Source organism: Bemisia tabaci, chromosome 7 (genome assembly GCF_918797505.1).
Source record: "Bemisia tabaci chromosome 7, PGI_BMITA_v3".
Taxonomy (NCBI): domain Eukaryota; kingdom Metazoa; phylum Arthropoda; class Insecta; order Hemiptera; family Aleyrodidae; genus Bemisia; species Bemisia tabaci.
Genome location: NC_092799.1, coordinates 45,720,718 through 45,745,118, shown reverse-complemented (window position 1 = coordinate 45,745,118; position 24,401 = coordinate 45,720,718). Strand labels below are relative to the sequence as shown.

Genomic DNA, 24,401 nt, shown 5'->3' with positions numbered 1-24,401 from the left:
GCACCTGATATAAGTACTCCTTCAAATTAAAATATTAATAAAAGGGCAAAAGATTAAAAAGTAAAATGGCAGAGGAAGATTGCAGAAACCCGAGAGCATAATAAATGAAGACAAGGAGGAATGATTGCAGGTACAGGTGGATTCAGGCGAGAGACGCGTGCGAAAGAAATAAAATGGGAGATAGAGACTAGTTTGAGGTTGAGCCAATGATGAAAAGAGGTGCACGATATGAAGACAGGACTATTAATCAAAACGGAAAGCTTCCAGTATTCATCGACCAATAATCAATTACCGCGAGAATATACTCTCGGGCTCTTGTTTTATTCATTTTCTATTAACCGCGCTGTTTGCACCTTTTCGTTCTTGTTTCAGCTGCGTTTGTTTATTCAACATTCCGAGCTTAATGAAAGAACTCGAAAATTCTGCACGATGCTCAAAACATGGTTCACTCACCACTGAAATTGCTTGCTGGATAATGTTTCTATACGTCAACGCTAGATAGTGTATCTATGTCGAAGTAGTGTCCTTTTTCTCTAACAAAAATCATGAAATATGGACAGAGAAAACTGCACAAAGACGAACGGATTTGAATTTCATTCATTTTCAATTCAAATTCCCTCGGAGTTGGTAAGTAGCATGAGAATACAAATGCGTGCTTTTACATGAATTTAGCCAAAACTATTCCTATTTTCCTACTATCTTTTATTTTCTGATCTGACATGACATGTAGAAAGACCAATAAGGGCCCCGAGTATTGGTTCCTTCGCGGGAAATTGAAAGTCTTACCTATACTTACGGGACTTCGACATTACCACTTGACCCTCAAAATTACCTGGTTTTTTAGGCTTTTGAGCAACGTACGGAAAATTTTGTTAGGCAATCAAACCGATGTTTCCAAAACAGGTTGAGCGCAATATTTACAGGCAGCCCAAAAAACACAAAAGCTCAAGATACGACAAAAAGGCAACATGACTGAGGATTCCTCCCGATAAAAAAAAAAAAAAAAAATGTTGAATCCCGCAGGTAACCACCGTCGCACAGTGGATCGGGTCAATGGGAAGGGTCGGACAGGAAATTTTTGACTAAAACTGCAAATTTTTATGTTTATTTCGTCACATTTTAAAGTTCAAGAGGTGACTCGAGAAGAAAATTTTACGTGAAAACCGATAAAACCACTTTTAGAACCTCAAAGTTTGTTATAAACGTAGTTATAATCGTTTAGAGTTTCCAAATTTTGTCCGACCTCTCCTATTGACTCGATCCATTGTGTGTCGCCAGCATAAGTACTATAAAAAGGTCTTTCTGTACTCTCTGGATATAATTAATAGATTGATAAATACAAACAAAGGTTTTAACGTGAATTTTCGACTGAAAACGCCGTGCAATGTCTCCCGATTAGATCAGACATGATGTAAAATGTAGCAAATTGGATTTATTTCACTATCACATTCAAGTTTAACGGATCCATTGAGACGCGCGCGGCTTGACGATGAACACGTGATACTTGGACGTGACACTAACAGGGATGGTCGGTAAATATATTTGAGACATGAGATGTCAGCTAAAGTGACATGAAACATTCGGTGTCTTTTTCCTTCGACAAAGTGTTTTCAGCTAATACTATTTGTTCATTATTATTTTGGAATCCTTTGTAGAGAATGTTGAGACATATTAGAACATCAGAGTCCTCCAAAAAGGAACGGGGGTAAGCACAGGGGTTTTTTCGTCAACTCTCCTGTTGCCCACCTTTTCGGAGCACGGAACCACGCTCAAAATTCTATCGTTGGTCGTAGCACAGATACTCCGCGAAGATACCTAATGATTGACTAATAATATGATACTATATAGCCCGTAACTTTTTTTTTTCAGTGCAGGTTTATTCTTCCCGACTATTCATGATAATAGCCCCGTTGCACTCGAGAGCTTCAGCCAGCTGAGGAGATGTGCTGGGGGTAAAATCGCATGAAAATCCCTCGAGCTCCTCAGTGCCCACTCTCGATCTTGAAAGATGGCAACACTATTTGGATTGCATTTTGCAAAAAGGAACCACTAGCATTGCAATGTTGCTAAGATTGTGCAACTTCTTTTGTCTTGGAGGAAAAACCCGATTATCCATTGATGGTTTCTATTTTACTCGCTAAAAACTGTAAATTTAAGACAAAAATTACCATCTAAATTTCATAGTTTTTCACGATTTCCGCAATTTTATTGCAAAAGATGAAGTTGCACAATCTTAGCATCATTGCAATGCTAGTGGTTCCTTTTCGCAAAATGCAATCCATTTTTCCTCCTATATTTGGTGAGGCAGCTTACCTCGCCAAGGAATGGATTGAAAGAAATGACTTTAATGGATTTAAAGGGAGGAAAGTTGTTGCCAACTTGTAGAATCCCCGCCGGAAGTGTCTGAAAAAATATACCCCAAACGCAGCTTCGGTGAGGCACATCGCGCATTTTCGAATTTTCAGCGATTGCGCGGGCACTTTCAATGATCTGGTTTGTCTGTTAAGAGAGGTTTAAAAAAACCATTCCTTGACATGCAAACTATCGCGACAACTGTTTCAGTCTTTCTAACGTATAATTTAAAAAAATTTGAAACACTAGGGGGTGCGCCCTCTAACCGCTTCGCAGTCCAACTCCTCAAAGCACTTCGCGCCTAGGGCGTTATGGGTTACGTGCTTCTCTTATGATTTTATGAATTTTAAAAGTGCACTATTTTACCACCTTGTTACAATCCGTGATCATACACGTTATTTCTTTCCCCGCAAGATTAGACTTTTAGAAAGTAAAAGGTTTCAGCAAAGACCGATTCATATTTTCTCCAAGCGAGGCCCAAGGAAGAGTTTTAGACCAAGCTAAATGAGCTCACCGAACGACCCTCGCGGATGAGCGGATTAATTTCATTTCTAACTCGCACTTCCGTTAAAACTGTCCGGCGTAAAGAAAAAAAAGTCGCTAAATGATGACCTTGTCGAGAAATTAGGGCCGGGAGCGAGGCGGGGGGACGGAAACGGGGGTGAATCCGACATTCACATCGTCGTTTCCGTTACGAAAGAACGTAACTCCAATTCAATGTTGCCAAATTTCTCCTCGCAAATTGCATATTAACGAGGAGAATCTTGGACATTCCTGACTGAGAATTTCGAGGATTTTTCCTCCGGTTTAATGCGAAAATCAGGAATGTTTTGAATCGAAATTGCACAGGTACCTTTTAGTAAAGGAAGTAATTGTTTGAATCAATTTGGCAACCTTGGAATTTAGTTACGTCCCTTCGTCCGGGAGACGGCGACTTGAGTTTAACTCACCCATTACGCCGTGAATTTAGATTGTCTTGACGTCTGTCTCAAACATCAAAGCCATCGATGGCTCCGTGCTTTTTATGCTCATCTTGACCCGAATCCTCTCCTTATTCCATTAAGTCATGCCATGGCGATCCTGTAATTAGGTCAAGAGGAAGGAGCGTGGCATCCCCGGCATTGATTTACGATACTTTCCGAGAAACGAAAAGGATGAAACGTAAAAATCCGTTGAACGTTGTATGTCGAAGAGCATTTTGCCGACACGAAGCACCGAGGGTCGTATTTATAGCCGTTCCTTAAGCCGTTTCTTTAAGTAACAGGATAGTGGAATACTCCTGGGGCCTCAGTACACAGTAAAGAGAAATTCACTTAGATTCAGAACCAATATTGAACATTTCCTTTAGTGACTCAGATTTCGGATTAAATCACACTGGGTACGTTTTAAGGGGCAGCGGAGCGATTTCCCCGCTCATGAATGAATGACTTGGATTCCTAGAGGAAAAGGAGGAAAATGAAAGACCTAAGTTAATTCCCTAGCAAAAATTGACAGTAGGATCTATGTTCCAAAATACTACAGACCTACAGCCGGCTGTCAGATTTCCTATAGCTTCTATAGCCGGCTATACAATTTCTTATAGCCTTTCATAGCCGATGACGATAAAGCTACAGCCAGGCGATAAACTTCATAGCCCGGCTGTATAATTTTTTATCGCTTCGTATAGCCCGGTTGTATGAATTCCTTCACTTTCTACAGCCAGCTATAAGATTTCCTATAGTATTTTGAAACGTACCTCCTATTGCCCATTTTTACCAGGGTTATTAACCCGATAAATAATATAAATCTGCATGAATATACCATGTTAAATAAGTGAAATAATATGAAGACAAGCATGATTAAAGAGAAAATCACTTGAATAATAACATATTTCATTATTTTTTCGCTAACTCGATACCTCTTTCCTAATATAAAAATACCCTTAGGTAAGACTGGGCATATTTCAATACAATATAGACATACCGTCCATTTTGGGCTCAGAGGCCGAAAGTTTCGGGTGCTGGAGCCGTAGCTTCAACTGCTGCGGGTGTTACGCCCGGAACATTTGGCTTCTGAGCCCGGCACGCGGATGGATGTCTACATAGCCCGTAAGTACGGCTGCCACGGCTGGAATTTTTTTTCAGTTCGCGAATTTTCCAGAAAATCGTGTTTTACTGAAATTCGTGTTTTTAAATTTGGCAACTTCACACGACGTTTGCGGGCGCACGGCATTGTGCTGCTTCCGACCGGGGGGGCTCGGAGCTTGAGACATCCGTGAATTTGTTGGGGACTAATCCCGAACTTGACGCATTAAAAGTTGTGTAGTGGAGCGTCCCATCGCGGATCCTGGGGGAGGACTCGGCCGCGGGGATGAACGAGCACGAGTCGCGGGCAGAAAGTTATTTCCCTCGAAAATGAGTCCGGAGTCGCGAGTCGGATGGTCACCGCACTCGCGTGGCGTTCCTGAGCAAGATCACTCCAACATGCAGGGTTGCAAGTGTGAAATGAAAAATATGAAAGATTGGAAATTTCACTTGAATTTTTCATGAAATTTCACAAACCTGTGAAAAATATGAAAAATTGGAAAAATTGGAACATATAAATCTGAACATATAACTTAGCAGGAACATCACTGGGGCAGTCTTTTTTGTCTGAAATTGAAGGTTCTTGTGAGAAATGTCATGAGAAAAACACTGGTATCATTGAAGGGTGCCATAATTGGTTCCCCCCTCCCCAGAATCACATAAGGTCCGAAAAAAGCTAAATTTTCCCAATTTTTAAGAAATTCCCTTCTTCCTCTTGTGGAAGTTATCCTCTCTCCTCGGCCCTACATACCTGTGTGAGATTTTAATTGATTTGAGTAGGCAGCCAATGAAGAAACAGCTATTAATTTGTAAGTTTTATAATATTTTTGATACAGTTGGCTGCAATACGACCTTGAGAAGTAAGCGGAGACATTTTCTTTTATATCACTCGTTATTCAATGTCGGGAATGAAAAAACATCATTAAAATCTATTTTTCACAATTTTTCATATTTTTCTGAAATTTCATGGAATATTTCACGTGAAATTTCAAGATTTTATTTTTCATGAAAAATTGCAACCCTGCCAACATGTCCCTCGAAACTTCGAATTTTAGGGAGGCTTCGTGAAGACGTGCGTAAGGATAACAACGATGAAACTGCAGATGTGCGTATCTCGGTCTGCGGTGTCGCAGGCTTACTGTCCTACATTATTTTCTACGTAGAAAACTACTCAACGTCATATTTTGAAAATCACTGGGGGAAAAAACACATTGGATCTGGAGTCCAGACTCTTGAAAACATTGACAAGAAAAAATATCCTCTTGATTCAATCAGATTTAAGCTTAAATCAAAAGGAAATCCGCTCCAATTAAGAGGTTTCAGGGCCGGATTAAGGGGGTGGCCACACCGCCACATAGGCCGCGGCCCATGGCGGCAAATTTAGGGGGCGGCAAATTTTGCAACTTTTTTGAAGGTAGGTATAAAAAAAATCGGATTCAGAAATAAAATCATCAATGAGAAAAGTGGACGAAATCTCTTTCCTGAGAGTATAGTAATTTCTAATTTTGTCGTTTTTCTGTGATACAAGAAGCAGCATTTTTAATTAGTAGAGTGAAGAGAGGAACTAAACACGTAATTTGACCTGGAGCTCAACGCAGAGAGGAATGATGACAAGGACTTGAGATGAAAAAAACAAGCCGTCCGCGCGGCGATCGGCATGTAACACATATTAGCGCCTACAAGACTGCATGAATACTTCACCCAGTGCGCCAAACACAGTGCGGTCTGGAGCGGTTGGCGTGGAACGTATAGCGCCTACAAGATTGCAGGAAAACTTCACGCATTGCGCCAATCTTAGTGCGATCAGCGCGGCGCAGCGGCGGAAGTTAAAATTATGAAACCACATTTATGGTTGTTCTTTCATAGTTTTTTGGTTCATTTCTTATAAATGAAGGACCTTGTCCGCATAGAGATAGGTTTACGGAACTTAACTTTCGCGCAAAGTTCCGTGAAATTTTGCTAGTATTGTTGACAGGGCTTTCGCAAAAAATGTATCCAACACGAGTATGTAAACGCGTCTTATACACCCCTCCCCCTCCGGCACGTTCACTTGATGGTTTTTATTGATGTTTCAAAACGAATGAGAAGGAGGCGTCAAAATACAAGCCGCCCATGGGCGGCAAGTAGGTAAATCCGGCCCTGGGAGGCTTGGTTCTTGATTTAAGCTTAAATCTGATTGAATCAAGAGTATTTTTTCTTGTCAATGTTTTCAAGAGTCTAGACTCTAGATCAAATGCGGTTTTTTTTTCCAGTGCGTATTTTCACAGTTTCGCCGTCGATAAGCGGATTGAACAGTTGCACAGACCTCGTGGCAAGGATTTCATCGGGGTCGAGTTGATGAATAGTAAATTGGACAAATCTAACTACAAATTGCCGAATTATATTAGAAAGAGCCTAACTTCCTCTCGTCTATTTCTTTTTTTAGAAGAAATCTAAGAAACATTTCAAACGTGTTCCTCTTTCCATCGCTAAGGTGACTATACCGGGAGACTTTCAAAACCTGTACCTAAAACAGAAAGAAAAATCGTAGCGAAATGTCACTTTTATGCTTAAAAAATGACAAATCACTTAGAATTTTGATACAGGTTAACAATCAAGTTGGTCTTAGGGCTTTATCTGGAAGAAGTAGGTAAATACGAAAATCTTGAGCGCGTAGCAATGTAACTATCACTGTAATCACGCTCATTCGCTATAGACAGTATACTAGTAGACCACATTCTCATTCTGACCAGTTCGCCTTCAATACTAATGTATAGGCAATATGAGCGGTTTTGTGGCAGTAATAGTTGCTTGCAGTGATATGACCACACTCACTCGTATTGCGCATCAGATTAGTAAACTGACATCTACGTAAAGTGCATTGTTTCACGCTTGTTCTGACAGTTCGCCTTCAATACCAAAGTATAGGCAATGTGAGCTGCTTGGGAGCAGTAATAGTTGCTTGCAGTAATGTAGCCGCGTTCATTTGCATTACACATTGTATCAAATGTCTACTATCTACTACGTGATTTCGCGTAGCTCATGGTCAGAACCATAAAACTCGGAAGGAAATCAGACAACGTAGAATGCAGATGAGCTAATTCTGGTTCAATCCGCCCAATTTATTTTTAATTTTTAAGCGTTCAATGAGTGTTTGCGATCTCAAGTAGCAGCAGGTGGGATCTGAAAAGTGGGAAAAGGCGAGCCCTCGCTGGCTTCGAACGTCGAATGCCCTTCCCGCAAAAAATCATCGACTGAAGACAAAACAGAATCACGAGCTTATTCGATGGCACCAACGGTTTCCGAACATCGGCCCGCTTAAAAATCGAAACCGCATTTCCATGCAGCGAAATTATCTCGAGAGATTCACTCCACTCGAACTGAATTGCTCGGAAGATTTATCAGGTCATCAATCTATGATGCTCCGTCTTAATTCATTGAAATCGACGCGGGAACACCCTCCCGTATCGACCGTGCGTTCTGAATGTAAAATCGCGGTTTGAGAATTCAACAGCCGCTTCGGATTCTTTCCGATCTGTGAGAATTAATTATACTTCTACGTCGTTCGTCGCTCATTCCTGCAGAACTACATAAAAACGCCGTATGAGCTTCCGAATGTTGCCAAATTTTTTTTAATAAAATATGGACTTTCTACGAAATTTGTGAACATTTTATTTCGATTTTTTCACAGAATTGTATTCGTTATCTGATCCAAATTATCTGAAAATTTCAAGAGGAAATATTTATATCTCCCCTCAAAATTAAAGGTTTTTGAGGAGGGACTTTGGCAACTCTCGAATGTACATACGGCGTTTTTCCTTAGCACGGCAAATTCGCAATTATTACCTGTTACTGACTAAGGCGATTAAGGTTGCCTCTTTATCCGATTAAGTCCCGATTCAATAATTACGCTGCGCAAAACGATGATGTGAATGATATGCAGCTGCTCACGTGTTCAGTAATTTTCATTTCATGTGTTTCGTTTTCATACTTTTTTGTTATTGATACGTTTTTTTTCCTTATTTGTTTCCTGGTCATTTGGATGCTGAATAAGATTTAAATCATAACATGAGAAAGAGAAAGATCGATTATGTTTTGCGAAATTTTTTGTTTATTTGTGTAAGGTTTTCTGGCATCTCTCGCTGGGTAAACCATGATTGCCGGTAACTGACATCAAGAAAAAAGTATATACCCACGGACGCGATGAATTTGAAAACGCTTTGCACCTTCCGGCCAAAGTATCACAACTCACAACTGACATCAAGAAAAAAGTAGCCACGGACGCGATGAATTCGAAAACGCTTTGCACTTTCCGGCCAAAGTATCACAAGTGCCATGTGACGATTCAAAATTCCCGCCGCCATTTCATTTTTTTACAGGAAAATTGTTGGTTGAATCTGTTTGAAAATCTCACTGAATTTTCTTTGTGCTGCCGATAAAATTCAGTGAGATTTTCAAACAGATTTTCGACAGAATTTTCGGACACCTTCGTCGAAAAAGTTCTCTGTAAAAAAATAAGATGGCGGCGGAAATTTTGAAACGTCGCGAGGCGCTCGTGATACTTTGGCCGGGATGTGACATTGTCCTCACGCACGTCTGCACGAAGTTTCCCTAAAATTCGAAGTCTTGAGGGACATGTTGGGGTGATCTTGCTCAGTAACGTAACGAAAAGCACAAAGCACAAAGAAAAATTAGTGGAATTTTGGCTGCAAATAAATAAAATGGCAGTGAAATTTTGAAACGTCGCATGACGCTTGTGATACTTTGGCCAGGAGGTGACGAAATCTGCAAATTGTATTTCAGATATTTCTAGTGCGCCCGGCGCGCTTTTCGTGCAGTTTTACCCGTTAAAGTTTCCTCATTAGTCTTTATTCCTCGTGAGCAACAAACCCATGTTCATTAATCTAAAGTCTTCGAGAATGTATGAGTCTCTCAATAAAAATACTCATAACTTTCCACGAGAGTAAATGGACAGCGTTAAAGAGAAAGGAACCAAGCCACATCAGCTATTGTCAAATTTCCCTGGCAATTTGATTTTTTTACGAGGGAACGCTTGTGCGGATTCCTTTGAAAATTTTATGGAATTTGCTTTGCACGATGTAGAAAATTCACTGAAATTTGCACAAAAATCCGCACAACCGTTTTCATAAAAAGAATTAAATTCTTCGATTAAATTTGGCAATAGCTGATGTGGCTTGGTTCCTTTCTGCTTAACGCAGTCCAAATGATTGATCGGAGAAATTTCGGCAACTTTGAAATGCTCATGGTATTTCCTCTCATCACAACATGAGACCGTGCCCTATCTCAATCTAAAGCACGCCACAATTCCACGGCAGTCGGACGATGCTGAAAAATCAGAATTTCTTCCAAACAACTAAATACAAAATGAACCCACTTTATCACGCGTCCTGGAAACTTCGGTTTCGAATTTCCTCACCGTCGCGTCGGATGCAAGCGGGAAAACGATTTTGGAAAGGAACACGCCGAAATCGGAAGAGTCACTTCCTTTAAGCTCGCTTTCCCGTCAGATCCTGACTTCACGTTTCATAAAGTTATAGCCTGCCTCGTACGGGAAAACATGATGCTCGGAGGGACTTGGCTCAGTGTGGGCTTTAATAAAAGCCATAATTGCGAGAGAATTTTGGTTGAGTTTATGAGTAATTGGATCAAATTAAGCGGATAGGAATCGGGCCCTATTTCGAGAAAACGCGGGTTATAGGGGTAGTGCCGAGTTTACTGATACCATATTTCTTCTGTCAGGAATTCAAAGTTCATAAACCAAATTCTGACATTGGAGACGGAATAGTTACACTTCACTTTTGACATTGAGTTTCAGGGAGGCTTGAAACTTCAAACCTCTTTTTTCGCCTCTAAATTAGTGTAGCTTAGTTGCAGATGCAGTGTGTTTCAGAGACGGCCTACTGTTGTACCCCCTTAAAAGTAAAAATTATGTTCGTTATCAACGCTCAGACTCTTCTTCTGATGGCTGACGAGTGAAGTGTTGAGCAATTGTTTTAGGAAACCTGCATGACCAAAGCCTCAAAAGTGTCGCTTGCAAAATTCTTAAGAATTCCTTTCAAATTATGAGGAACACGCTCAAAAAGAATGCACCGTGGTGCTTTAGTTTGTAAACAAATAAGACAGGAGAGGAAATTAAACACCATTAACCGTCATGTAATTCGTCTGAAACCGTTTAGTCCATCCAATTGGACGTATTTCTATCAAACGGACCTAAGCGCCATAGGGTGAGGAAGGTAGAGGGGGGCTTGGATTGGCGGTGGAATCGGGCGTCCGGCTTATTCCGTCCTATACTCGCAATGATTTTCCATGGCGCTTAGGTCCGTTTGACAGAACGCGCTATCCGGGATCCTAATTTCCTCAAAAGGAACTCAAATTGGCGCTTAGTTCAGTTTGATAGAAATACGTCCAATTTATTCTCATCAACCGATTAGACTCCCGTTAATTCTGATTTTCTGGCGAGCAAATAATGCGACTTGACTGATTTTGAAGTTCACATTAAACGCTAGTTCCTCGTTTTCCGGTTGATTTTGGGAACTTTCAATAATTCACCCGTCTTCTACGCTAAATTTTGATGAGAGTTTACGTCAAAGAACGCTCATATCGACGTAATTACATTGACTTTATTGGTCTTTGTGTCCTCAAACCCGCGGCACAAAAGCCACATACAAACTTAAAACTTTCCATCGTGCCTAAAGATAATGAAGTTAACAAATCCTCGTCCCCACCCGCAGTGAAAAAGTGGGTCATTTGATCTTTACCTCAAAACTTCCATACAGAACTTCACCTCAGAACTTCACCGCGGAACCTCAGCGCGAAACTTTGCTGCCGCTTTCTGCGTTTCTTACCAACTCAAACCCTACATCCATCAAAGTTCAGATTGCTGGAAATTTTAGACAGCATAATGCACACGCTTATAGCATATTCGCGAGAGAGAGGCGAATACGAAATAGTCTCCTTCTAAAAAATTAGACACAGGAATGAAAGAGGTGTAAATGAAAGGTGAAGGGAAGCCGAATCGTATTGTCATTGCATGAATTTTATATATTTCACGGAAAAAACGAACAGCCTAGAATTAATTACGTTCAGAGGGCAGTCATGAGGGGGTCTTTCCACAAGGGGAGGGGGAACTCGTTGAGCCTGTTGAAGTTAGTTTTCTGGGTCTGCATCGGGAGCTTTCCAACAAAAACGCAAAAGAATCCACTTCATCCCAGAACATGTAAGAGCGAATGTTACATCATCATATTTCGTGTTGATTGTCGATCACGGCGTCTGGACTAGAAACACAGAGCTAGTATCAACGTCCTTTTTAAAGGACGACATCTCGGTTATTCAACGTAGAAAGTTGCTGTTTGGACAGATCTTCTTATTTTAAACTAGTCTACAAGAATCAATCATCAAGACCTGATTCTGATACCGGCGCAACTGACCGCTTGGTTACAAAGTTAGGTAACTATGCCTACCTCACTATGCAATTTGAGTAAAGTTCACAAAAATGAAACCGAATAAAATCCCATGACCTTCATTTTTAATCATCTGCGTGCAACTTCCGACATATTTACGGATTCTTAAAGCTCTGTGAAGCTTATTATTTTAGCCAATCAGAAATGGATCCTCCTGTGTTCAATGATGACAGGTTCAGCAAATCAGGGTGTCTACTAAAACAGATTGGCCAAAAATCAGTACTTTAACAGTACTTATTCAACACATTCCCAAGAAATTCAGTACCACCTCAACAGAAAAATTCGGTACTTTTTAGAACCTCCAATTGGCAAAATTCGGCAAACTTAAAAAAATTGAATTTCCCGCTCAAATTGCGACAAAAGTGACAAAAAAATGAAAAAATCCGGACCTTCTTGCAGAATTCCGCACTTTTTGAGTACTTACGGGCCGCCCTTAAAAAATCAGTACTATTTCCAAACTTTCCGGAAATCCAGACTTGTAGACACCCTGCAAACACTTCCGACAAATGTTACCAGATGGCAACACCGTAGCCCCGACCGAAACAGATAGTAGCAAGGCGCGAGGGCACTTGGCGGCCGGGCTTAGAACGGTGGGCCATGTGTTTCGCAAATTATCGCCTCCTTAGGGCACACACGAACCGGGGGGGGGGGGGGGGGCGTGGAGTACATTCACGCTTCTGGCTCAGGTTCACGCACAAGTACTCGTCATGCGAAACGACAGTCGACGCGAAGAAATTGAAAAGGGGGGGGGGGGCGATAAAGGAGCGGATTCCGGAGAGGGGCACGGCGGATATTCGAGGTTTGCGACTCAAAACCGACGAATAAACGACGCTACATAAGCAGGAAATGTCGTCCGCTTTGCCCCGTTTGTCTGCCAAATTTGGCGCGAAAGTTCTGCGTTTTTGAAACGGAGAGACGAGGATGATCGGGCGAACACCAGACATAGCGCTTTTCACACGATCAAAGTGGAGTTTCAAAGCGGTGCGCGGCGAGGGCTCAAGAGCTAGTATTACGCATTTCATGTGTTTTTCGCGAAAATTTTGAAGAAAATTGTTTCTGGGACAGAGGGAAGATACAATTTGAAATTTTGTAGTGATCATTTCCACCGATGCTCCCTCTTGGACGCTCTACAATGATCGAGTAAAAAGTGCTAATGCGTGAGCCACATGCAAAATGGATGACAGCGGAGTTATTAGAGAAAAATTGTGCTGATTGGAACCGTTGACTGATGAAATTTCGGCTGTAGCTCGAATGTTTCAATTCGTAGATTACTGAGCTTTAGAAAACGTGATTCTATCATTGTGTAGAAAATCATTGCTTGGATTTGATACAAATTGTTGCATTATTTAAATTGTTTTTCCAAAATGGTCATCACATCGTAGATTTTAACTATGATGAGAAAATTTTGTTTTCTTTATGAAAATAAAATAGGATAAGATATTTCATGGCACTGGAATAAGACGTTTTATCAAATTTTGACCATCACGATATCACCGGAATTCAATTTCAGTTCCTACTGAATAATTTCCAGTGACGCAAAGAATAATATTTGATGTTCCCTCTCATATTTGAATGAACAGAACCACTTTTGATAGGGGGTCTGAACCATTGCTTTCATTCCATAGCATGGGCACGATACTATATTCATTCATTTGACGATCTTAAGAGACAGCCTTTATAATATAAAGCGCGGATACCAGTGGCGTGGCGTGCTTTGCGATATATCGATTGATTTGCCATTTAAACCTATGGGAAAGGATCGACCGACAGGGTGTTCGCAGCGAACGCCTTAATAATCGATTCTTTACCATAGCTTCAAATAGGGAAATATCGATATATATCGAAGCACGCCACGCCACTGGCGGATACGCTATATACATATGATAAATCGATTATTTTCTTACAAGAAGCATATCTGTAGAAAAATGTTCGCTCGAATATTAAGAGACAAAATTTTCCGAGTACATATTTTTACAGTGAGAGCATCGATTAATCTTCGCTATCGAATTTTCAATCATGACGCGGGTGGAAAACAAACGCACATTAATTAAAAGAGGTCTCGTTGGGAGCTGTGAATGGCAGGCGAGATTAGGAGAGAAGGAAAAACACCCCGCGTGAATTATGAAAACGATTCAGTAATCGCCCCACGCGATAGTGTACGTTACGGTGTAATTGCGGTGGCATCGATACCACCACAAAGGGAAGCTCTAATTTTCTCCAACTTTAAAACGAGGGACGGAAATTACTGAGCGCAAGCCAGATACACCGTTTCCCCTCGGCCAATCACGTGCAACTTATTTACTGCGATGATTATAAACCAGCACCTGTCACTGGAAAGAAGAGCGGTAAGAGAAGGAAAACTGCACTGCACGCGCCGCTACTTCGAGTCGAGGAAAGCTCGTGAAAAATAGATGGAGCATATCCATGGGAAAGATTCTCACGCCCTGAGAAGTAAAACTATCACTGAAGCTAAGTAAAGTAACTTTCAGGTAAAATTCATTTCAACTCAACGTGGGTTGGTCGGCTCCCCATCCATAATCGTAAACGGACTGCGTTAAGCAGAAAGGAACCAAGTCACATCAGCTATCGCCAATTTTAAATATTGGCAATTTAATTTTTTACATAAAAACGGTTGTGCGGATTTTGGTACAAATTCCAGTGCATTGTCTACGTATAGTACGATGCAAAGTCCTTAAAATTTTCAAAGGAATCCGCACAAACGTTCTCTGATAAAAAATTAAACTGTTAAATTTGGCGATCGCTGATAAGACTTGGTTACTTTCCGCTAGACGCGGTCCAAATAAGTGTGCTGCGATTTTTGAGCGGGAAATGTGATGATCTCACGTGTTCATTGGACGCATCAAACACAAGAAAAATAGTCAGATTTCATACGATTTGCGCTCCACTTACGCCTGCAAACCTTGAGGCAAGACTTTATTGTTATGTTTTATTTACAAATGCAAGGTGAAATTGATAGACAAAGCTGTAGACAAAAAATACAAAAGGTATAAGGTGGGATCCTACTGGTGGAAGCAGGTGGTTGAAAAGAAAATTAGGTAATAGACTAACTAACGGCGACCCACGAGAGAACCTATAGTTAGTCCCTTGGTCTATAGGAACCACTCATTTCAACCAATCAAATCCCTCAACATTCCCTACGTCCTCTTTGTCTATCACTTTGTCCATCAATTCCAAGAATACGCCCGCTGCGTGTCTCTATGGGGTGACTGAAGAGAGAAGAGACCTGAAGAGAGAAGAGACCTGAAGAGCGATCAGAGTGTCGTATCTATGGAAACCTTCAAGGCTCCCAGAGGGACCTTGGTTCTTGATTTTCTATCCCCATGGGAACCTGGGCCGATTTCAAATGGATTCCCATGGAAGCCCGTGATATATTCCTATGAGACCGTCTTGTTTGACTCAGTTGGACTAATTCTGATGTAAACCTGACAATTTTTCTCGAACCGAACGATGCAATTTTTTAAGAACAATACAGGGACTTAATTTATCAGGAAATTAAAAATACATCGGCCGTTTTTAATGAGCACTTGATGAAAAGCGACGGATTTGCAACTACTCGTGTTCACTACTTAGCCGCATAATCTCCAGTTGAGCCAGTCTATCTGTCGTCATCAGGGCTGCCGTGATAGCGAAGAGGGCAGTAAGTGCAATTCTACATGAGCCATGGTTAGCACATGCTATGGTGTGTCTCGAGGCTCATCCCAGAATTTACTTACTGCCCTTTTCGCTATCGACGCTATCTCAGCAGAGGGGCACGATAGGTAGCTCTCGACTTGGAGAGACCCAAGTTGAGGAAGAAGTTCAAGTATCAAAATTAATTTTCACCGGGAGATATCAATATCATGTTCATGTAATGTAGGGATTCGACCCATCTCCGCATTACGACTTACCGACGTCACAAGCACGTGTTAGCCGCGGTGATTAAAATGAATGGGGCGACTGCCAGACGAAAAAAAGGCGATCAACTCAAACTCGAGTGCAGTTTCGTTATTTCTTGTAAAACCCTTTTGGTTTGATTACGATGGGTGTTCAGGAATGTCGACGGGAAGGAAAGAAGGTGTATTCTATTCTGTCGAACCGTAAAATAAGCTGACACCGTAACTCGGTGCAAGTCGACAGCTTTGACGAGTCGAGAGTAATTACGTTGTTTAAAGGAACATAAAAACTTCCGCGGAGTTTATCTGCTTGGTTTTATAAGCGAGAACAAACCGAGGACACTTAACATCTAACCCTCTAAATTTCCCTCGACAGTGCACATCATTTCTCATTTGGACGTATTTCTATCAAACGGAACTATGTGCATTATGACGTGAGCCCTGTTATGCACATATGCTTAGGGGTCTCAAGGCTCATGTCTTAATGTACATAATTCCGTTTGGTAGAAATAAGTCCATTTCATCCGACGCAGGTGAATTTTGTTCCTTTGCTAAAGCAAAACGCCTTTTAAACACAATGGAGCTCTTTTTTGTGCCAGGAATTTGCGATTTAAACACCGTAAATCTGTGTAAAATTTCGCAAGAAACACGATGATGCCACTGGTTTTTTCTGAAATCAACTCAAAAGCTTAAAAAAAGCTTTAAAAGTTGAGGCCGTAATGGAGTGGATATCCAACGCTACCCTGAGAGTCCACCCCTATATTAAAAAAACAAACTCTCTGTGCAAACTCGGAGCAAATGCATTAAAAGGGTTGCCGTGTTTTCAGTTTTGGAGTTCTCCAACAAAGTGACAACCTTGTTAATGTATTCGCTCCCTATCTTTGCATAGAGAGTTTGTCTTGATATAAATGTTGGACTCTGAGGGTAGTGTGGAATATCCCCTCCATAACGTCCTCAACTTAGAGAGATTTTCTTAGCTTTGCAGTGGCTTTCAGAGAAAACCAGTTGTACCATCGTGTTTTTCGCAAAATTGTGCGTAAATAGTAGTACATGAATCGCAAATCCCACACGCATTGAAGAATTACATTTATATTCTAGGTTACTCTAGTATGATGATAAGAGAAGCTCGCAATCAAACAATCAACCGGCATGCTCATGCAATTTTTAGTGAGCTTTACGAGCTCCAATCTGGAGCAGCGACGATGAAAGCACTGGTAAAGAGATGAGAAAGCTCATTTGCCTCCGTGATGACAAGGGACACCCACGGTTGCGATTGCCGTCAAGCTCATCGCATGGCTCAGTCGACCGATAATGAAAACGAGTAGCAACAGATGTTTATATACACAAGGCTGACGTAGTGATAAGATAATGACTTGGCAGTCTCGCTATCACGTCATAGTCGGGTTAAAATATTTCACAAATGCGCGCTCTGAATCTGATCCTCGTCCCCAATAGCTCCTTCCATATAGTACCGTAAAGCATCTCTATGGTGGTGAAAAAGACGGGCGAAGGAGATCTTACTAGGGATATTTTTTTTGAAAAAAAATGTGATAACTAAACCACAAGTTAGAGAAGTTGTTTCGGGGTCAATTATTGTGCAAAACACACCAAGGAGGTCAGAGTATGACTCATCATACCGACGATGACATTCCCAAACCACGTAGTGTCTGTGGTGTTTAAAAATCTCCGCTCCTATTTTATTATTTTACAGGAGAATGAATCAACATCATCCCTTGTAATTAAATTTTATCGGAATCTGCCTCTCACAGGAAAGATAAATCACGAAAGTTTTTCAGAATTGCTGTCGAGTAGTTTTCCGTTTAAAAATAGGAGTGTGGCAGGAAATCTGGAACGTCGCAAACCGAGTACGTGGTGTGGGGTGTTTCACCGCCGATATAGAAATTCGAAGCCCGAAGGCTAAAAATGGAGGGTCCAGAAAAACGGTTGAAGTTTGCCAGTGCTGTGAACGTAATATACGATTCTTCATGGAAGCTTATGACATCAGTGAGAATTTCGGCTTTAAATTTTGCCTGACTGAATGTTGGATGTCAACGGCCATGTGAGCGTCCTAGCAATTAATCAATCGAAGAAGAATTATACCTGACAATAAGTCATTGAAATCTTTACGAGGCAAGGGAAACGGACGAAAGCGAAACACTTGTTCCCTCCAATCAAATAAAAACAAGCTCCTCCCCGTACCGCGATTGTAACGGCCCCTCCAAAAATCACTGGGTGGTTTGCCTTGCTCTCGTACTTGGAGGTCAAGACCCGAGAGCTGGAGCACGCGAAATATTCAAATTTAGGATGACCACTGACCAAGAGCCTTCCAAGTTATAGTTGGATGGAGCCGTGCATAAGTAACGTCACACACAATGGGGGGAGGGGGATGTCTGGTCTACTCTTAGGTGAGCTAAAAAATCAGCACGTTTTCTGAGTTCAGGCAGTAATTTATCTGGGCTGATCTTCCTGATTCAAACTAATTGTAAGCAATTCTTTACGTTCTGCGAGTACACAAGAGTTTGCTCTCTTTATTGGTCATTTTCTGCACACTTCTTTCGCATTTCATGCTGAATTTTGGAAAACTTGACATAAAACCCGGGTCTGACAAGATGGATGTATGAGCGAAAGGAGGAAAAACAGTCAACAATTTTGGAATTTTTTGGAATATTTTCGACTGGTACGCCACCCTAGTGACTCTTATATTTCTCTTTGCTTCAGTTCGTTAGTTTTGCTTCCACATTTCTTAAATTTTCGTACATTGTTTGTTTTCAAAAAAATGTCTCTCTTCTTATTATGTTTCAATTGTCCTTTGAATTGTTGCTTACTTTATTTGTAAGTATTCATACTCACATGGGAGAGTTTCTAGCAAAGCGAGACGAAATTTTTCAGAAGCGAAGGAGCGGGTTTCAGTCTCCCAAGACAAGGGGGGAAGGGGGGACCCAAATGCCGAATTCCAGCGTGACGTAATTTACGAGTGACCCGCAACCACGCTGCACGACGGAGTAAAAAGTCCGGGAAAAGGTGACACGTGGAGGATTTATCGAGTTAATTTTCCTCCGGATTAAACCGAGGAATTTTTAATTTTCGGGAAGGTCTTCATCACTCACTATTGTCACTTACGTTTCACCATTCTGGCACATGAAATTAAGAATTCGCGGGGGAAATTTTACTGCTTCGAGCGAAAGTGATCGAAAGGCTGAAAATTTTGTAGGATTTTTCCTCATTTGTAAATTGGAGAAAAATGAATTTTGAAGTGAGATATTGTACCGCGTTATGACGTCATGGCGCGACGAACACGTGTGTTTTGGAAGATAGGGTCATTGAGTCATAACTCCTCTGATAATTGCTCGATTTAAAAATCGAGCACGTCCTAGTATTTAGCGTGCTTGGCAGTTTCTATTTTTGAAAAAAATTCACCAAAATTCGAGCCCGCGCAAATTCTCGATGCAATTTTGCATTTCAGTCCTAGCTGCGTCGTGGTAGGTGGAATGAAAAATTTCAAGTGTGACTTACTGACGATGTGTATCATGAAGGATCCGAAGACGACGGCCCAGCCCCAGCCGCCGTCGGGGGGGAGGGGGGCGGTGCGAGGGGCGGTGGGCCCAGATCCTGGGGCCGACATTTGTGAGCACTGACACGACACCACACACTTGACACCATGCGTCCCGCTAGGAAGACGGCGCGAGCACAACTGCGTCGGTCGGCGAGGAGCGCGGCTGGCGCGGCGACCACGAGGTACGCGCGTCGCCGTCGCGGGGGGCGCGAGGGGGCGGGGGCGGCCGACTCCTCCGCTCCGGCACATCCAGAGCCCCACGAGTCCCGATCACCCGCTCAGAGCCGCCGGCAAACCTGTTGACAGTCAAAACAACCAGGGATTACCAAAATGTTACCGCTGAGTCCGCCAGTCTCTTAGGTCCCTCAATAGTGAGAGTAAAGACGTACGTGACATCCATTTTTGATGGACTCTGGTTGGCGCCATGCAGAGGTCACCAAGATTATACAAGAAAAATGTACACAGCCCTGGCCAAGGTCGATAGACCCAGGTCATGGAGTGCGTTAAGACATTTGAGGGTGACAATCATTGCCAAACGTTGCGGTGCACTAGAAAAAAAAAAAACACATTGGATATAGAGTTCAGACTCTTGAAAACATTGACAACAAAAGGACTCTTGATTCCATCAGATTTAAGCTTAAATCAAAAGGAAGTCTGCTAAATTAAGAGGCTTGGTTCTTGATTTAAGCTTAAATCTGATTGAATCAAGAGTATTTTTTCTTGTCGATGTTTCTAAGAGTCTGGATTCTAGATCCAATGTGTTTTTTTTCCAGTGTACGTGACATCCATTTATGATGGACGCTGGTTGGCGCCTTGCAGAGGTCACCAAGATTATACGAGAAAAATGTACACAGCCCTAGCCAAGGTCGATGGACCCAGGTCATGCAGTCCGTTAAGAAATTTGAGGGTGACAATCATTGCACTGGAAAAAAACACATTGGATCTGGAGTCCAGACTCTTAAAAACATCGACAAGAAAAATACCCTTGATTCAATCAAATTTAAGCTTTAATCAAGAACCAAGCCTCCTAATTTGAGCGGATTTTCTTTTGATTTAAGCTTAAATCTGATTGAATCAAGAGTCCTTTTTCTTGTCAATGTTTTCAAGAGTCTGGACTCTAGATCCAATGTGGTTTTTTTCCAGTGTACGTGACATCCATTTTTGATGGACTCTGGTTGGCGCCATGCAGTCGTCACAAAGATTAGACAAAAATGTACACAGCCCTAGCCAAGGTCGATGGATCTAGGTCATGCAGTCCGTTAAGAAATTTGAGGGTGACAATCATTGCCAAACGGTGGTGAGGCAGGGTGGCATGAAACGTAAGAAAGAAATGAAATATTGAAAATTTCAGAGAAATATTTCATGAAATTTCACGAGACTGTGAAATACTTCCAGGGTCGGACTGGCTCGCGTCTGAGGGCGCAGACCCTTGGCCGGTTAAAGGGGCGTAATGTGATATTTCCTGGTGGGACATCCCCTACGAAGAGAGGGGTTGGGAAAATTTTGGCAAAGCAGCACAAGTTTACGCTATTTTCAGGTTCAAAGTTTATTAAGTAATCGCAAGGAGAAAAACTTGCAAAATTGAACGTGTTGGAGTAACCAACAGACTTCTGAAATTAAAGCCACTAGGACGTATCCAAGCACCATGATTTCCAAAAGAACCGAGCCAGTGCTGCGGTTTACACGAGCCTAAGACGTGGGTCTGCAAATCCATCCTAAAAAAGAATCAGACAAGAAACTGAAAAAAGAAGAAAGGACGAGTATCAACACAGCTGAAGACAGGAAAGACGTATTCGGGCCTCTTTTTTAACTTTTCTTCCAAATCTGAGCGACACCTCATTGACAGCATATAGCAGGACATTAAGAGCTCACGCTTCGCGTTACCGCGCCTTCAATTTTTCAGATGCAGCACGGACGTCCATCAAGTACGAATAGTTGTATCTCTGCGCCGTCGTTAACGCTCATCCTTTCCCTCACTCTATTTCCATATTGTGTTTGTTTGCGTTTGTCTAATTCGTAATGGTGCTTCAAGCACTACGTGAGTAACATAACCGAAGGTAGGAGGGATGTGTTCGGGCCTCTTTTTTAACTTTTCTCCCGAATCTGAGCGACACCTCATTAACAGCATAAAGCAGAGCATTGAAAGCTCACGCTTCGCGTCAACGCGCCTTCAATTTTTCAGATACAGCACGGACGTCCATCAAGTACGAATAGTTGTATCTTTGCGCCGTCGTTAACGCTCATCGTTTCCCTCACTTTATTTCCATATTGTGTTTGTTTGCGTTTGTCTAATTCGTAATGGAGCTTCAAGCACTACGTGAGTAACACAGCCGAAGGTAGGAGAGATGTGTTCGGGCCTTTTTTTAAACTTTACTCCCGAATCTGAGCGACACCTCATTAACAGCATATAGCAGAGCATTGAGAGCTCACGCTTCGCGTCAACGCGCCTTCAATTTTTCAGATACAGCACGGACGTCCATCAAGTACGAATAGTTGTATCTTTGCGCCGTCGTTAACGCTCATCCTTTCCCTCATTTTATTTCCATATTGTGTTTGTATGCGTTTGTCTGATTCGTAATAGTGCTCTAAACTAGTAGCATATAACAGAGCTTTGCGAGCTCACAACTCACGCCATCGCGTCTTACATTTTTCATATGCAATGTGGACATCCATCTTGCGCGAATAGTTATATCGCGTTTACACTTTAGAAGTCTCTTATTTTTGAATTTTGAGATAAATGAAGGTTAAGTTTGCCCGAGATATGCTATGGTTTGTCCAAATCAATAGTCATAGAAATATGTTTAAAGGTCTCTCAAGAGGGGTATAAAGGGTGCGTATGTCTAAAAATCGAACCGACCATCGCTTCTAAGGGAGTTACACATAGGGATGATAAAGCGCCTGTATGTCAACAGAAAGGTGAACATTTCACAGAAAAGTGTTTATGCTTCAAAAAGTTGTTCTTGGACCTCTGTTCACCACTGTCATGCGTAAAAGCACCTTTTTTTACTCCTATCTCTCTCTTCTTCGGTTCATTTAAGAAATTGTCTCTCTCTAGAGATCGATAGTTTTTTTCTCTTTTTTAAATTTTTAACGCGAAACAAAAAACATTCATTATTGAGTGGTAAAGCGGCGAAGAGTTTATATCAATAACAACGTAACTGTAACTGCGGAGTATATGACCCGGAAGTTGGTGGAGGAGTACCGCAAATGGGGCCTCGAGGTTAGTGTCCGTAAGACAAAAAAGATGTCAGTTGGAGGTGCTCAGCAAAGCATAGTCCTGGAGGATGGTCAACATTTCAACATATAGAAAGTTGCGAACAATACAAGTACCTGGGGGTGAAGCTGACTTCGGATGGGAAGCTGGATCAGGCCATTCGGGACCGTAATCTTCTAGGAAGGAAAGCTATCGCCATGCTTAATGGGATCCTTTGGGACCAAAGGATTTCCAAAGACAACAAGAAGAGGATTTACAACTCGGTTGTCAAGCCTATTATCACCTATGGCAGTGAAGTGTGGCAGTTGAAGAAGCGGACCCAAGAAATGCTCAAGGCGACCGAGATGGATTTCTGGCGAAGATCGGCTGGAATCTCGAGGAGAGAACGTGTCAGGAATGAACGTGTCCGAGAGATAATGGGCGTTGAGGGGACGATTGTGCACGATATCATGACCAAGCAATTGGTATGGTATGGGCATGTGCAGAGAATGGCTGATACCAGGTTGCCGAAGAAGGTGTTGGAGTGGGTCCCCCCAGGTAGGCGACGGAGAGGGCGTCCAGCCAAACGGTGGGTAGAGGGCATCCATTAAGAGATGGAGAGATGCCAGCTTCCGGAGGATCTCTACCATGACAGATTCCTGTGGAGAATAGGCGTCGCAGAGCGCCCTAGCGCGCCGTAAAAGCGGCTCATGCATACACATACGTAACTGTAATGTATGAATGACCAGAGGGGCCACTGCCAGACCAGACTGACCAAATCAGTTGCAGGGGAAATAGAAGTGTCCAAAACTGCCTACGGAGGAAAGCGCCTCTGATGAAAGAAGGGAGAGGAAACTTGGAGGGAATGAATGCCATTCATAGGCGCAGACAATAAACTGATACACAGTAAAAACTCATTTGATTTCTTTTATATTGTTTTTATTGGTTCCTTTTTTCTCTTCTTCATTTATAGATACACCGATACTGCAGGGATATGAAAATGACACTTAAAATCGGTCTGTAAGGAAGTCGTCAAATCGTAAAAGGAAAGAAAGAACCACACTAAATTTACGAAGAAAAATCGTGAGGAGATAATAAGAAAAATTGGTAAGTTTATAGGACCATATTCTCATTTCTATGGGAATTTCACACACTGTGTCATCTTGCTACGTTGTCAAACTGTCACTGAATATAAAATAGAGATACGAGTATTTTAACTTCCACGTGACTCACATCACATGACCCACTAACTGAAGGAAATATCAATCTATTGCTCTCTTCCTCGTCATTACAACATTGCATTATATTGTTAATTATTAATATGAAATTCTTTTTCTTCTTCTCTTTACTCACATCTTCATTTACGTAGATATATTTTTCCCCGTTTCTTTTTCTACCGTTAAATTTCGTTTTTCGTAAGAGGAAAGAAAAATATTTCGTCCTTAAATTATTAAGAATTCAACAGCAAAGAGAAGCACGTATTCACTCATTCAAGATGTTGGCTGGACAATGATTATAGTTTGTTACTCTGCCCAGAACATCCAGGTTTTAGCAGACTGGCCAGGCCAGTAACGCAAATCCAACGATTTGGAAAGAGACAGAATTGCCGTTTTAATTATCCTGCATGGTACAGGAGATCTGAGGATCAATGTGAACTAATAAGCTGGCGATAGAATTTTATACACGATAAGAAATTTTCAGTTTAAAACGTTTAAAATTACGTATTCGTGAAAACAAATTTTGAAAAATACGTTGCCTTTTTCATCTCTGATTTATTACATCGGAGTTTGCGGTTTTCTAGCACCAAGCCATAAAAGCCCTATGAAAGGTCTTCGAATGAAACTAGTGAGCTAATTGAGGAGCGCCCAATACAAAGCAATATTCTCT

The 24,401-nt window shown here is 41.7% G+C and overlaps 1 protein-coding gene across 1 annotated transcript in view; it reads right to left on the bottom strand.

Annotated features, from left to right (window-relative positions):
• Mct1 (Monocarboxylate transporter 1) overlaps nucleotides 1-19,538 on the bottom strand; it is a 113,048-nt gene extending 93,510 nt beyond the window's left edge. The window contains exon 1 of the mRNA XM_019055364.2: nucleotides 19,282-19,538. Within this exon, the coding sequence (XP_018910909.2) occupies nucleotides 19,282-19,390 (109 nt within the window). The 5' untranslated portion in view covers nucleotides 19,391-19,538. The remainder of the gene's footprint in view (nucleotides 1-19,281) is intronic.
• Between the last annotated feature and the right edge of the window lie 4,863 nt (nucleotides 19,539-24,401).